Source organism: Gavialis gangeticus, unplaced genomic scaffold, assembly GCF_001723915.1.
Source record: "Gavialis gangeticus isolate Ggan-Ray unplaced genomic scaffold, GavGan_comp1, whole genome shotgun sequence".
Taxonomy (NCBI): Eukaryota; Metazoa; Chordata; order Crocodylia; family Gavialidae; genus Gavialis; species Gavialis gangeticus.
In genome coordinates this window covers 59855581-59867917 of record NW_017729033.1, presented here as the reverse complement: position 1 = coordinate 59867917, position 12337 = coordinate 59855581, and the positions used below count along the sequence as shown (strand labels likewise).

At 40.5% G+C, this 12337-nt stretch overlaps 1 protein-coding gene across 1 annotated transcript in view; it reads left to right on the top strand.

Moving 5' to 3' along the window:
- The window catches only part of TMEM156 (transmembrane protein 156), a 47120-nt gene that overhangs the window by 25572 nt on the left and 9211 nt on the right, over positions 1-12337 (top strand). The window contains exon 5 of the mRNA XM_019526653.1: positions 3430-3528. Coding sequence (XP_019382198.1) covers positions 3430-3528 — 99 coding nt within the window. The remainder of the gene's footprint in view (positions 1-3429; positions 3529-12337) is intronic.

Below are 12337 nucleotides of genomic sequence, written 5' to 3'. Positions count from 1 at the left end.
CAGGGTGACCCCCCCTCCACCCTGCCCCCACAGCTGGTGTTTGCACAGTGGGTGGGGGGAAGTCCATTTCCCACCCCTACCCATCCCCCCATGGCTGACTGGTGGGGGGCTGGTGAGAGGGTGGGGCTCGGGCATTCGCAGCCCAGTGGAGCTGTGCTGGAGGTGGGGAACAGCCCCCATCTCAAGGGCCTTCCCCCCACTTCCCCACTGTGGGCTGGGGTGGGGGCCCATTCCCCCCTTGCCCACCCCTCTGCTGCTGCTGGTGGAGCTGGGGCAGCTGCCTCAGCTCTATGAGAGCCGGGGTAGGGCTGCCAGACTGCTGGAGCAAATATGCTGTGGCGAAGGCTAGCCTGCAGGATCTGTAAGGGGAGGTGTTAGTGGGGGGCTGCAATGCATCCTGGGATGCCAGAGGACTGAGACCTACCTTTGGTCAGGAGGGGATCTGGAACAGAAGTTCAAAAGACTGTTTGAACTTAAATCAGTTAAGTCTGATACTACATCCGTCCAGGTCTATCTTAAGCTGGTTTGGCCATTTTGAAACCAGTCTATGTGAACTAAACTTCTGTTACAGGTTTAAACCAGCTTCCAATCACTCCTACTGGTTTATATGTAGTGTCTGTCCCTAGCCTAGGAGTCTAATTGTAGTCATGACTGAACAGGAGGAAAAGAGCATGCCTGGAAAATGTTTCTATTTAAAGGCAAATGGAAAGATTTTTTTTAAATGAATAAGCCCAACAGTTGTTTAAGATCCTAAATCTGTAGCAGAGGACATGGGTGATATAATACATTCCAAAGGAATATATTTTCAACCAGACCATTTGTAAATTACTTAATTTTTTTATTTCTTGCCGGAACCTGAGTCAGGTCCTGTCTTTTTTGTAAAAAAGCCTCACATGAACTCAGGTCTTAGCAGGTAAACTAAAGCTATTAAACCATTTAGTTTAGTTTTCTATATTTTTATTCATAAATGTAAGGCATATATATATGCTTAAGGACATAAGAGTAAATTTTATACCATTTGAATCATAACCTACTATTTTTTAATATAGAACCCTCCACAAGCTTCTTTGGTAGTTTAACAATATTTTGTATTTATTCTTAAACAGATCAATTCCCTCACTAACTATGAGTTTTTCAGATTTTGTTCTAGATATAATCAGGAACAATTTTTTTAAGTCTCTCATTACTGCTTTGCCTCTAGAATATAGTTTTTACTTCTGAGGAACTTGTTTTGATACTTATAGAACATCATATTACATCAACAACCAAGAGGGTTAACTGGGTTGCTTTGTGCCTGGGTGCTGGTGATATGGCTAGCCAGCGGCAGCAGTGGCTGTTATTTTTCTGCACTCCCTTCACCCCAAAGTTGGCACCTGGAGCTGTTGTCTTGGTTGCCCTGCTTTAGTTACATTACTGGAACTACCTACGTTAAAAGCATGTTAAAGTTGCAAAATTAAGTGCACACATGTTAGAAAATACCACATTTATGGTTGCCTCTGACTTATGTGAATATTTTTTGATATAGTCTTCAATGACATTATCACAGCCTACTTAGTGCATAGGCTGGGTTGTACTAAGGGACTGAAGCAACTGTTCAGAATCATTATCCTAATTTAGTTCGTGGCTTTTATCTTAATTATTACACACCACCCAAAGCCTACATCAAATACAGCTATCTTAAATTTCCTTGGGGCTTTTCTAGGGCACTTCCCACTGTAGCATCTGGGTGCCTCACAAACATTAATGAATTTGTCTTCATATGTGCAGCTATTAGTATTACCATTTTTAAAGATGGGGACACTGAGACAGAGGCTTAGCAAATGAATCAGGGGCAAAGCCACATTAGAAATCAGGACCTTGAGCCTTCAACTTTCCTCTCATTTCTTCATATGGCAGAGTCCTCTTGCCAGCAGTGCTGAACATCCACAGCTGCCATTGATGGTAGTTGCTGTTGCTATGGGTGCTCAGGACTTCAGCAGATCAGACCATACAGAAAATGAAGCAGGCAGTTAGCAGATTCCTGACAAAATGCAGACTTTAGGGCTGGTAGCGTACATAGGAACCCTGCAACAAAGTCAGGGTTAGAAGAAAGCCTAGTGAGCAGTCTTCTGCCTTAACCAGATGGCTATTCCAGGCCTTACTCTCTAGTCTAGACACTTTACCATTTTTAGAGTAAACAAACAGCGTTATGCACTGTAGCATTTCCTAACCTCTAAAGGTGACTTTGTAACTTAACATTCTTTAACAGGGTTTATTTTAAATCGCAATTTATTTTAAAGGAAAGGAAGTTAACAACATTTTGTTATGTAGACCTGAAACATCCCTTTACCGTGGAGCACATCATTGGTATGGTTGAGCTCTGATCTTTCAGCATTGCCACCCAGCATTATATTGCAGCATCTTACTACAGGACTAAAAATATTAATTGATAGCTAGAGCAGTGGGGAAGCAACCTTTTTGGCAGGCATGCCACAAATTAAGCCCCACATCTCCCTGCATGCCACTCTGATTCCCGTCCCTTGCTATGATGACTGCTCCCTTCCCTCTCTGCCACTGTGCTGCTTGCTCTCTTCCCAATCTGCCACATGCAGAGGCTGTCTGTGCCGCCTGTGGCCTGTGTGCCCCAGACTGGCCACTCCTGACCTAAAGTATGCTTTTGTCCTCCTGGCCTGGTGTGGATGAATGTGTGTGGAAGTCAGGTGTTGGGTCCAGACCCAAGCTCGTATTTCATCATATCCTTTTTGGAGCTGGAGGAGTGCTTGTTTCTAATATTGCAGTCCCAGAAAAAAAGACAGGTTCAAAGGAAGGACTGTTGGAGAGAAGCTTGGGCCTTTGTCCCCCCACTCCAGAGAGGTTAGCTGCTCCCTGGACTCCCAGCATAGGCTGCTACTAGCTGCTTGGGCAGTTGTGTGGGCCTGACCTTAGATTAGAACAGGGGCGGGCAATTATTTCAGGGGGAGGGATGCTTACTGAATTTTGGCAAGCCATCGAGGGCTGCATGACAGGCAGCCAGGGGCAGATAAATATTCATTTTCTAAATGTTTTAGTGGCTCTGCGGGTTGGATAGAATGGCCTAGTGGGCTGCATTCAGCCCACGGGCTGCATTTTGCCCACCCCTGGATTAGAAGACTCATGTTCAGTTATTTTGGCAGGTGGCCACCATTTCCAGGAGTTGCACAGAGCAGAGAAGGGAAAAAGGTTTGCCTTTCCAAAGGCAACCTGAATAGAATTTAATTGGAGAATTCAAGTCCCTGGCCAGATTTCAAAGGCTTATTGTAAACAATGGAGGTATTAAAGCTCAAAAAAAGGTCACGGGAATTCTTTAAAATTAAAAAGCATTAGGCAAGCTAACTATAGGGGTTGTTACCAATTTTCCCTCTAACAACAAAAATATTTATATTAGATAACAACTAATTTTGTTTAAACCAGATAGCAAAAGTGCAAGAATGGCTTCTGTTATCCTACAAAAAGAAGAATATAACCACCCAGGAGAATCTACAGCTACTAATGGCATTCGGCTCCTTTCAGGTGAGTAATACAAAAGCAAACTACTAAAATAAATTCTGACACATGGAGAGGCCCTGACAGACCCTGTAAGTAATCCTGTCTGGTTCTATGCATGTTTACAATTAGTTATTGTACCGTGCCCAATTTCATTTCCACTCCAATATAGCAGCTCAGCAAGGATGAGGCCACGACCCTCAAGCTTGTTCATCTATTCCATTATCTAGCTATGTTCGTTGAAGTCCATGAGATTTTTGCCATTAGTTTCAATAGAAGCAGGAAGAATGGGCCCATTTCTTTTAATATTCTCCTAAAATCTGTCTAGCTTAAATGGGTCCATTGCTCTTAATGCTTTCCTAAAATCTATCTAGCTTAAATACTTCTTACCTTTGTTTCAAACCAATTCTTGTTCTTCCATCTTCTGAAACTATATACACAGAAGGCAGGGTGGCACCTTGGAATCCATATACTTTTATAGGTTATGCCTCTGATTAGTCTCTAGGTATAGGCACACATTCACTTGCAATGGTTGCAAATCACTGGACTGTTGTGATGTACTGAAGTTAGTACACATTGAAGTTAATATGTTAGATAATCCTTGCCTGAAAGAGATCAAAGTTGCAATGCCCAATGGCACTTAACATGTATTAAGCTGTTTGAACATGCTTGCTCATGTTTTCGCTGTGCTTAGTAAGTATTAAGTTGAACGTGTGACACCATCCTTTAAATTGGCACCCTGCCCTGCCTTCTGTCTGACTTCTGACTAACATGGCTAATTCCCTCTCTCTCTATTGATGTATATTGCTTAACAGATAGCAATCATGCTCATCCTGAATTATCTCTTTCCTAGACAATATTTATCTATTTCAGTCTCTTTTAATACATTTCAGTCCTAGAATGTTACCTCATTATCTACTTTTGCCAGATTAGTAGTTCCTTCTGAAACTACAGGCAACTGAAATACATGCCACCGCATACAGAAGCACATCAAAGGAAAGCAATAATGTTTTTTAGCAACCACACTGGACAGTTGTATTGAATGTTGTTCTACTTCTTCCTTTAGGTCTTTCCAAGATGTGCTATTTTCTAGTATTGCTTTTGCTGTTTATTATATTACATGTATTGATACTGAACTGCAAACCTGCCTAGTGTAATCTTATTGGGAGTTGAGGAACTATATATGCCTAGGTAGGGACCTGGTTTGTGGAACGAAAATAATACTGCTACCACCCACCCAAAGAACAGGAGCTGGTTCAGACATGGAAGTGGAAGAACTGTTTCATGTGTGGGAGTAAATTGTGAAGGGAGTATAGGAACCAGTCTGGGCAAATGCTCTTACAGACAGGGGCCTTTCAAAGTGTTATTCCAGAAGCAGAGAAAAGGGAACCATAACTACCTTCTCGTTGGCACTTGAACTTTCTAGCACAGCAGTTTTAGGATTTTGTGTGTGAGGACTGTGATAGTATTTAAATCTAAAGTCAGAACAGTATATATTATTAAATCAGACACAGAGGAATGTGTATGAATGGGCAAATTAGGCATCTAATGTTACAACATGATATTAAAAGGCAAAAGTATAGTGGGCATTCAGTTCTGAAGATGTCCTCTGTAAAAAAGCAACATGACAGAGAAGCACTCTGTCCTCTGTTCAGCACAAATAAAAATGAACTAGAGGTTTCAGGAGTCTTCAGAAGAGTCCTGGATCCTCAAACTAGTGATTTACTGCAGGGGGCATCTTTTTTGGCTGCTTACAGATGTACTTTACTTTCAGCTTGGCACACCCCCACACTGAGTGCAATGAATGCGCAGAAGAGGCATCATGTTAGTTTGACCCAGCTTGCCCAGCATCTGTATAGATTGCACACTTCAGCAGGGCTTTTTGGTGCTTTTATTTAATAGCTGATTGAAACAGCTATTAGATAAAAGTGCCAAAAAGCCCTGCTGAAGCACCCAATCGATAGAGATGCTGGGGAGCCAGGTTGAACTAACATGCTTCCTCGTTCGGTAAAGTGCTGGGTTTTTTTTTCCACGTTTCAGTGCTCAGGCCACATGGTGTGTTTACTTCCTTTTTGTGCCATTGAATAGGGAATTGTTCAATATGTGTCAAATATCCCTTGTATCAAGCACTGCTGCTCAGGTTAGTCCCAAATTTACTTTGATCACAGATGAATTTGGCTTTCTCTCATTTCTCTTACTGAAAATCATTTATATCATAACTAAGAAATGTATAACCAATGTGATTGAAAGACTTACGTATGCTAAGGTAATGTGCTTCTCACAGCTTTTTAAATTTGGTCTTCCCTCGTCTCATTTTTGGGCCTTGTCACACATTAAGTTCCACATAGGACTTGGGCAGACTAAGTGGTCTGGTTTTTGATGTAATATAGCCAGCAGATCCCAGACTATGCCAGCCTTTCTTGACAGACTCCCACATCAGAGGAGGGAGCAGGGATACAGCTATAGCAGCTGTATGGTTCTGCTGTAGATACAGCAATAGTGTACGGTTCTGCTGGCATTTTGCAGCTGGGTGAAATGGAACAATTCCTTTTCTTCTACCAGCACAAAGCCAATTTTTATGGTTTCTGTGAAGAATCAGGATTTGACCTTTTGAAAATTTATTATTATTAGCACAGATAAACCATGTTGTATGTTTCAACATACTGCAAAGTATCAAACTGCTAACCTCATTAAACTTGGTCAAAATACATTCTGCATGGAAGGAAATTGCTACCTTTGTTTCTGAGTAATATTGATACTACTGAAATAGTATGTAGCCTTTAATAAATGCCACATAATTTGGTTTCAAGAAAGAGACTTTATCTTTTTATAGATTAACATGAACCAGGGTTCCTCTATAATAGGTTTTAAATGGCAAAAATATAATTACAAAGCCAGCAAATGGAAAAAATGTTTTTAACCTGTCTATGCTTGGGCACTTCACTGTTCATTTAGTATAATAGCAATGGCCTTGTCTTGGCAATTTCTTCAGGAGCTACAAGAGACTCAATAATTTCTCTCTACAACCTAGTAACTTGTGGCATTTCAATCTTACCCAGAAAAGAGTCAATAGCTGCCTGTCTGCCTGAGCCGTCCTGGGAATACAATTTATACACCTAAATTTTAGAGAGCTGCCTAGCTTCAGAAGATGTATTTATGAGCTCATTATTTTTATCCCTCAAGAAATAATCTGTCTCTGCCATCTTTTGTCTTTAGCAGCCCCCACTAATAACATTCCTGTTTTATCACCATGCTCACAATGGCATTGTTTAGTATTGTATGTCTACAGGCTTTTTTGATGGTGGAGTTTTCTGAAAATCCCAGGATAGCTTTACTATGTTGAAGAAGAAAGAATGTGATATTGGTCTGTTCTTTTTTCTTTTATACTCTTCCCACTTCAAGCTATCCAGTTGACTGAAAAAGCTGCTTGCTTGCTTGAACTGTGTTTCAAATACAATGACTCTAGTTCTCATTTGATTTTTACTGTTTTCACACCACCGCTGATGTCAATTAAGTTACTCCTGGGTTACAACAGTGTAATTCTAAGTAGAATCAAGACCATGCAGAAAGAAATAAGGCTTCCCATAAATACTAGGTTTAAGATCTACCGTTTTGACGATGGATTGATTATAAGTAGCTGGTCGTGGCCTCTCCACACAGTACTCAAAAACATTTTCAATACTATTAGCATATAATTCAGAGCCTAGAAAGGAAACATTGAGACACTTTGAAGAAGACAATATATCTTTCCCAGAAGAGTTAGGGTGAGAAAAACCAAGCTGTAGATCAGAGAAAACATGACAGTATCTCTCATCTAGGAAAAGATGAGTAGATACAAATAAAAGGTTATTCTGAGTTCAGGTACGATGAGGCAAAAAGTGTAATCTTTCACTCTGGAGAATGATTTATACTATGTGTCACAAGGTTGTATCCATAGGCACAGGAATTGTTTGGTTTAGTATGGCTATAGTTCTACAAATATCTGGGCTTATTTAACCGCCAAGTGGTAAATTATAGTCTTTCACCTTCTTGTACACTAGTTCTAAATTTTCAGTCTTCCTATGCCCATGAATCAGATAATTAAGGTTGGTAGTCAGAGGAGGCTAGGAAAAACATGTATAATACATTCTCTGGGGTGGGATTAAAAGCCCTGCTCTCCAATGTAATAACTGTTTCCATTGTACTACAAATAATTGCATATGTGGAGAGGGGAGCCTTAAAGGACCCTGGAGATATATCACACCTGTTCTGTGAATCTAAATAATATATAAACTATGAGAAGGCTGCAGAAGATAAGATTTTCTGTCCCTTGGTTTGCATGCTAGTATTACTTTTTATATAGATTCCCACTGATTTCAGTACTTGTTCCCTGCAAGACATGATTTCCAAATGATTGTGGGTCAAAAAATCCATGAAATCTATGAAATTGTGATTGTCCTTGGCTGACTGTATTCACTGGAAAAGGAAGAGAGCACAGGATGCTCTTTCTTCCATGAAGGAAGTAGCTATACTTTGGTATAAAAGACTTAACTGCTTACATTTAGTATGCAGACACTGAGCATTTCCATAAGAAATAGAATTGCTGCTTCCTCCTACAGTGGCATATCTGATTTGGGCACAGTGCTCCCAATCACCAGAAGTACAATTTATAGGGACTGAAGACAATATTTTTAAATGGTTTTGTAAGAGCCACAGCTCACTCCAACCTACTATTGAGGCCCTGGAGTCACTATACCTTATATGGCTTTATTTATATGAGAAATTATACTAGTATAAACTATTCTGGAATTAGAGCACCCATAATAGGAATTCTATTAGTATAACTGTACTATTTGTTTAGATGAACCCAATTAGAAACATTATACTTTCTGCCACATTGCTCAGACAGATGCATTTCTTCTCATTCTGTTCAGCTCTTCATTGCCTCAAAGAGCCATAATTTGGCTCATTACATAGTAGGATACATTCTCTGATGAGCTTGCTTAGCTCATAATGATATAAAGCTAATTTTAATAAATTTAGGATATTTCAGTATGCTTTCTTTTGATTATGTTATGATGCTTTTGGCTTTCAACATTATCAAATTAATATTCATAGCATAGGAGCTTGTGACTAGTTTTGAATAAAATCCCATAATGCCTGTGAATATTCCAGAGACAATTTCTATAGAAACAGAAACATATGTGTGCCTTCAATTGTTTGTGAATTACGTGGTATATTTTTCCAACATATTTTTGCTACATTAATTTTACCATTGTTTTCATGTCACATCTGAATGTTTTGAGTTATTTTCATGATTTTTACTAGTTTAATGCTCTTTTCTATTAAAATTAATGTAGCTCTAGTATAGGCAAAAGCACACAGTAATCAGCTACATCCCTGAAATCCCAACATAAAAAGATCAACATCTACATCTAAACAGTTAAGGGGAGGCCATTAGAAAAAATTCTGATTTCAAATTCAATTTTGTAAAATCAGGATTTTATTATACCCAAAACCAATTAAATTTTTTCAGTGAGTTTTTTAATTCCAATAGTAACAATTATTTTAATTGATTAATATTTCTTTGTTTAAAGTGCCATCCTTGTCAAGACAGTTAGTAACATAATAGACAAACATGCTCCAGCTAGCTCCACTTTGCTTAACGTTAATAATCTTCAGCTTCATGTGATTGACACCAAGGACTCTGAAGTGAGAAACAAAATATAAGATAAAAGCAGGGGTGTAGGTTGTAAGCATGACTTATCTGACTCTCTTTGTTCAAGCTGGGGAAAGTGCAAAAGTAAACAAGCAGCACAAATGTTGGAGACAAGTCTGACTACTGAAAACTCTCTGAACAATTGAGCAGTTTAGGATGCTAAAGATCATGCTGTAAAGCCAGTTTATCCCTAAGAGGCTACCTTGCCCTATCTTTTGCTTGATTAGTAACACAGTAATTGAACTGGTTTGCTTAAAATATGGGTTTTTAATTGACAGTAATAATTAATAATTAACAGCTAGACTCTAAATTTACAATCCAGCATAAGAAAGCAACAGACTGCAGCTGTCCTGCAGGATCAAGCTGGGAACTGGGGCTCTGAGAAGCAAAACTTGAGGCTTCCCTTTCCATGCTAGCTCTGAGGTACTGACTAAGCTGTTGAGAGCACAGTCTAGACCTTTTTTGGCAGGTGTGCCACAAATTAGGCCTCTCCAAGGGCCACTCTGATCCCCTTGCCTTACTTCAGGGGCAGGCAATTATTTTGGGCAGAGGGCCACTTACTGAGTTTTGGCAAGCCAATAAGGGCCGCATGACAGGCAGCCAGGGGCAGATAAATATTAATTTTCTAAATTTTGTAGGGGCACCATAGGCTGGATAGACTGGCCAGGCAGGCCGCATGCGGCCTGAGGACTGCATTTTGCCCACCGCTGCCCTAATCTGCTGCTTTGCTTTCTGCTTCCTACCTGATCTGTGCTGCCTGTCCCTTCCCTGATCTGTTGTGTGCCACACAAAGGTTACCTGTGCCACTTGTGGTACTTGTGCTGCAGGTTGGCCACCCCTAGTCTAGACGGTGATCACTCCCTCTGTCTATAAACTCTACACCCCCCGATATGTGGAGTACATGATAGCCTAGCCACAGTTGATTCGGTACACTGTTTAAATGACATGGGTGGTCAGTACAGGAAAATATGTGAGCTCAAGAGCTCCCCTATTTATATGCATGCTGGATAAGTGCATCATTTACTTAACTACATAACACAGTGCCAGTTCCACTGTGCTGTTTGTTTCTTACATTGTAACCCACTCTGGTTGTCTGTGTATCAGTGAAGTGCATAACTATTCAAATGCATAGCATCTTTCACCCCACACTTTATACTAAGCTTAATTGTATTTTGGTTAACTGCCTGCTTGGTTGTAACCATAGCCATCTAGTTTGCAAATAACTGTATTTCCTTTAGCTGGACTAGAGATAGTGAAGGGGAAGTAGTTGTGAAAGGTTGCTGCTAGAAACCTGGAAAAGGACAGGAGCCAGTTTCATGGCTGTTCTTTCTCATTTGTAAGGCATTTAAAGGCTGCTGTGAGTGGCCTTGAAAACGAAAGCTAGTCAGTTTTAGGTTTGCTGCTGTCACAGGACTAGCAGCACTGTAAATAATAGTGTTAGTTAAATATACAGGGTGATCAGGTCTGTGTCACTAGGAGCCCAGCCCCCAAACTGACTAGTTCCTCTTATTTTCATGGCTTCTACCAACAGCCCTGAAACTATTAGAAATTGGGAGAATGAGGGGACCTAGTCAGCTGTGGATCTGCAAGCAGCACAGATCTGTCTGTTTATTGAGCATTTTTTTATACTGAATTTAGGTATGTATAAAATCTGAGCAGGCACGGTAGCGTAACTGAAAGTGGGAGATGGGGGAACAGCCCTGGCTGCTGCCTGGGGATGAAGGGGAACAAAAATAGCTACTTTCATCATCACTACAGGCAGTGCGGCAGGTATCACTACCCCATGTCCTAGAGTTGCCCAGGGTGTGGAGCTGCCCTGTTATACTCCTGAGTAGGTGTGTAGTCTTTTTTTCAGTCCTGAGGCTATGCACCTCAATGAGCGCACACAGTGTTATACATGTTGCCCTTTAGTGGTTACAAGTTCTGTAATGTTCTCCTTCTGATACTATTAACATGATAGTCCTTGACTATGACATTAGAGAAGATGCACCCTATTCCTCCCTCAGCTATTCCTGTGCACTCTCATATAAGTCAATGGGATGTAAATAAGAGTGAAATTTTGGCCTGGGATCTAGAACAGCATTAGCATTTCACAGAACTTTAAATCTAGGCTCATGGCTGCCTTCTACTCTGCAATGTTTTTTCTTAGTGAGGTAAGCTGGCAGGATGCTTCTGCTGCAGTATTAAATAGATGCCAGGATGAGATAGGAGATATTTTTTAAAATCTAGGCCAAACAGAGCATCACATATTTAATTCTGTTCCTCCTTAGTTAATATTTGACATAGCTGAACAGTTCTCTCTTCCACTGCAGCTTAGGTGAGTAATGCTGGAAGAAGCAAATCTTGTCACAGCATTCAATATTTACAGCAGACCCACTGACTTCAAAGGCATGACATTTCAACAGGAAAATGTGAAATCTAATGACTATTTTAGGTCTATTACTATGTTTTACAAGAGAGCAGAGGCAGTTTGAGAGATTCTTTTTTATAGGTTACATTTGATTTCAGCTGCCCAGGTACAGTCAGATTCACAGACAGCAGGAACAGAACCCTGGCGCAGCACACATGTGGGATCATTTCTTCATTCAACATGCATGATGGAGGGAAAACACTACTTTTTATTTTTCCCTGGATTCTTCCAAGGTTGAATGTTAACTGGAATCCCATTACTATTTGTGTCACTTTCTCAATCTGCTTTTCTTATTTAATTGCTTACATTTTGAGAGTGAAACTGTTCTTTCTAGGTAGGCACGGAGGAGATGCCTGGGTACAAAGAGGAGATACCTGAATGAGAGTTGAAATGGTGAGGGGGAGCAAGCAGAATATCTGTGGCATAACTTCTCTTTTCCATATGAGCACATAGGAGGGCATTTATACATAGGAGGGCAGAGTTGTAGTTGGGCAGGAAAGAGATCTGCAGTTGCAGATGGTATCTGCAACACCATCTCATTTCAGATCTGCAGAAAATGTACTGCATCAATAATGCCAACCTCTTTAAACAGAGCTCCCTGCACACTCTATTTCCCCCATTTCAGGCTCCTAACCCGAGTCCTTACAAGGTCCTTTTGCTTGTAAGTGAGGGGTGTCTTCTTTCAGAAGTACAAACTGCCTGCTTTCAGTACTTGTACGATCTCTCAT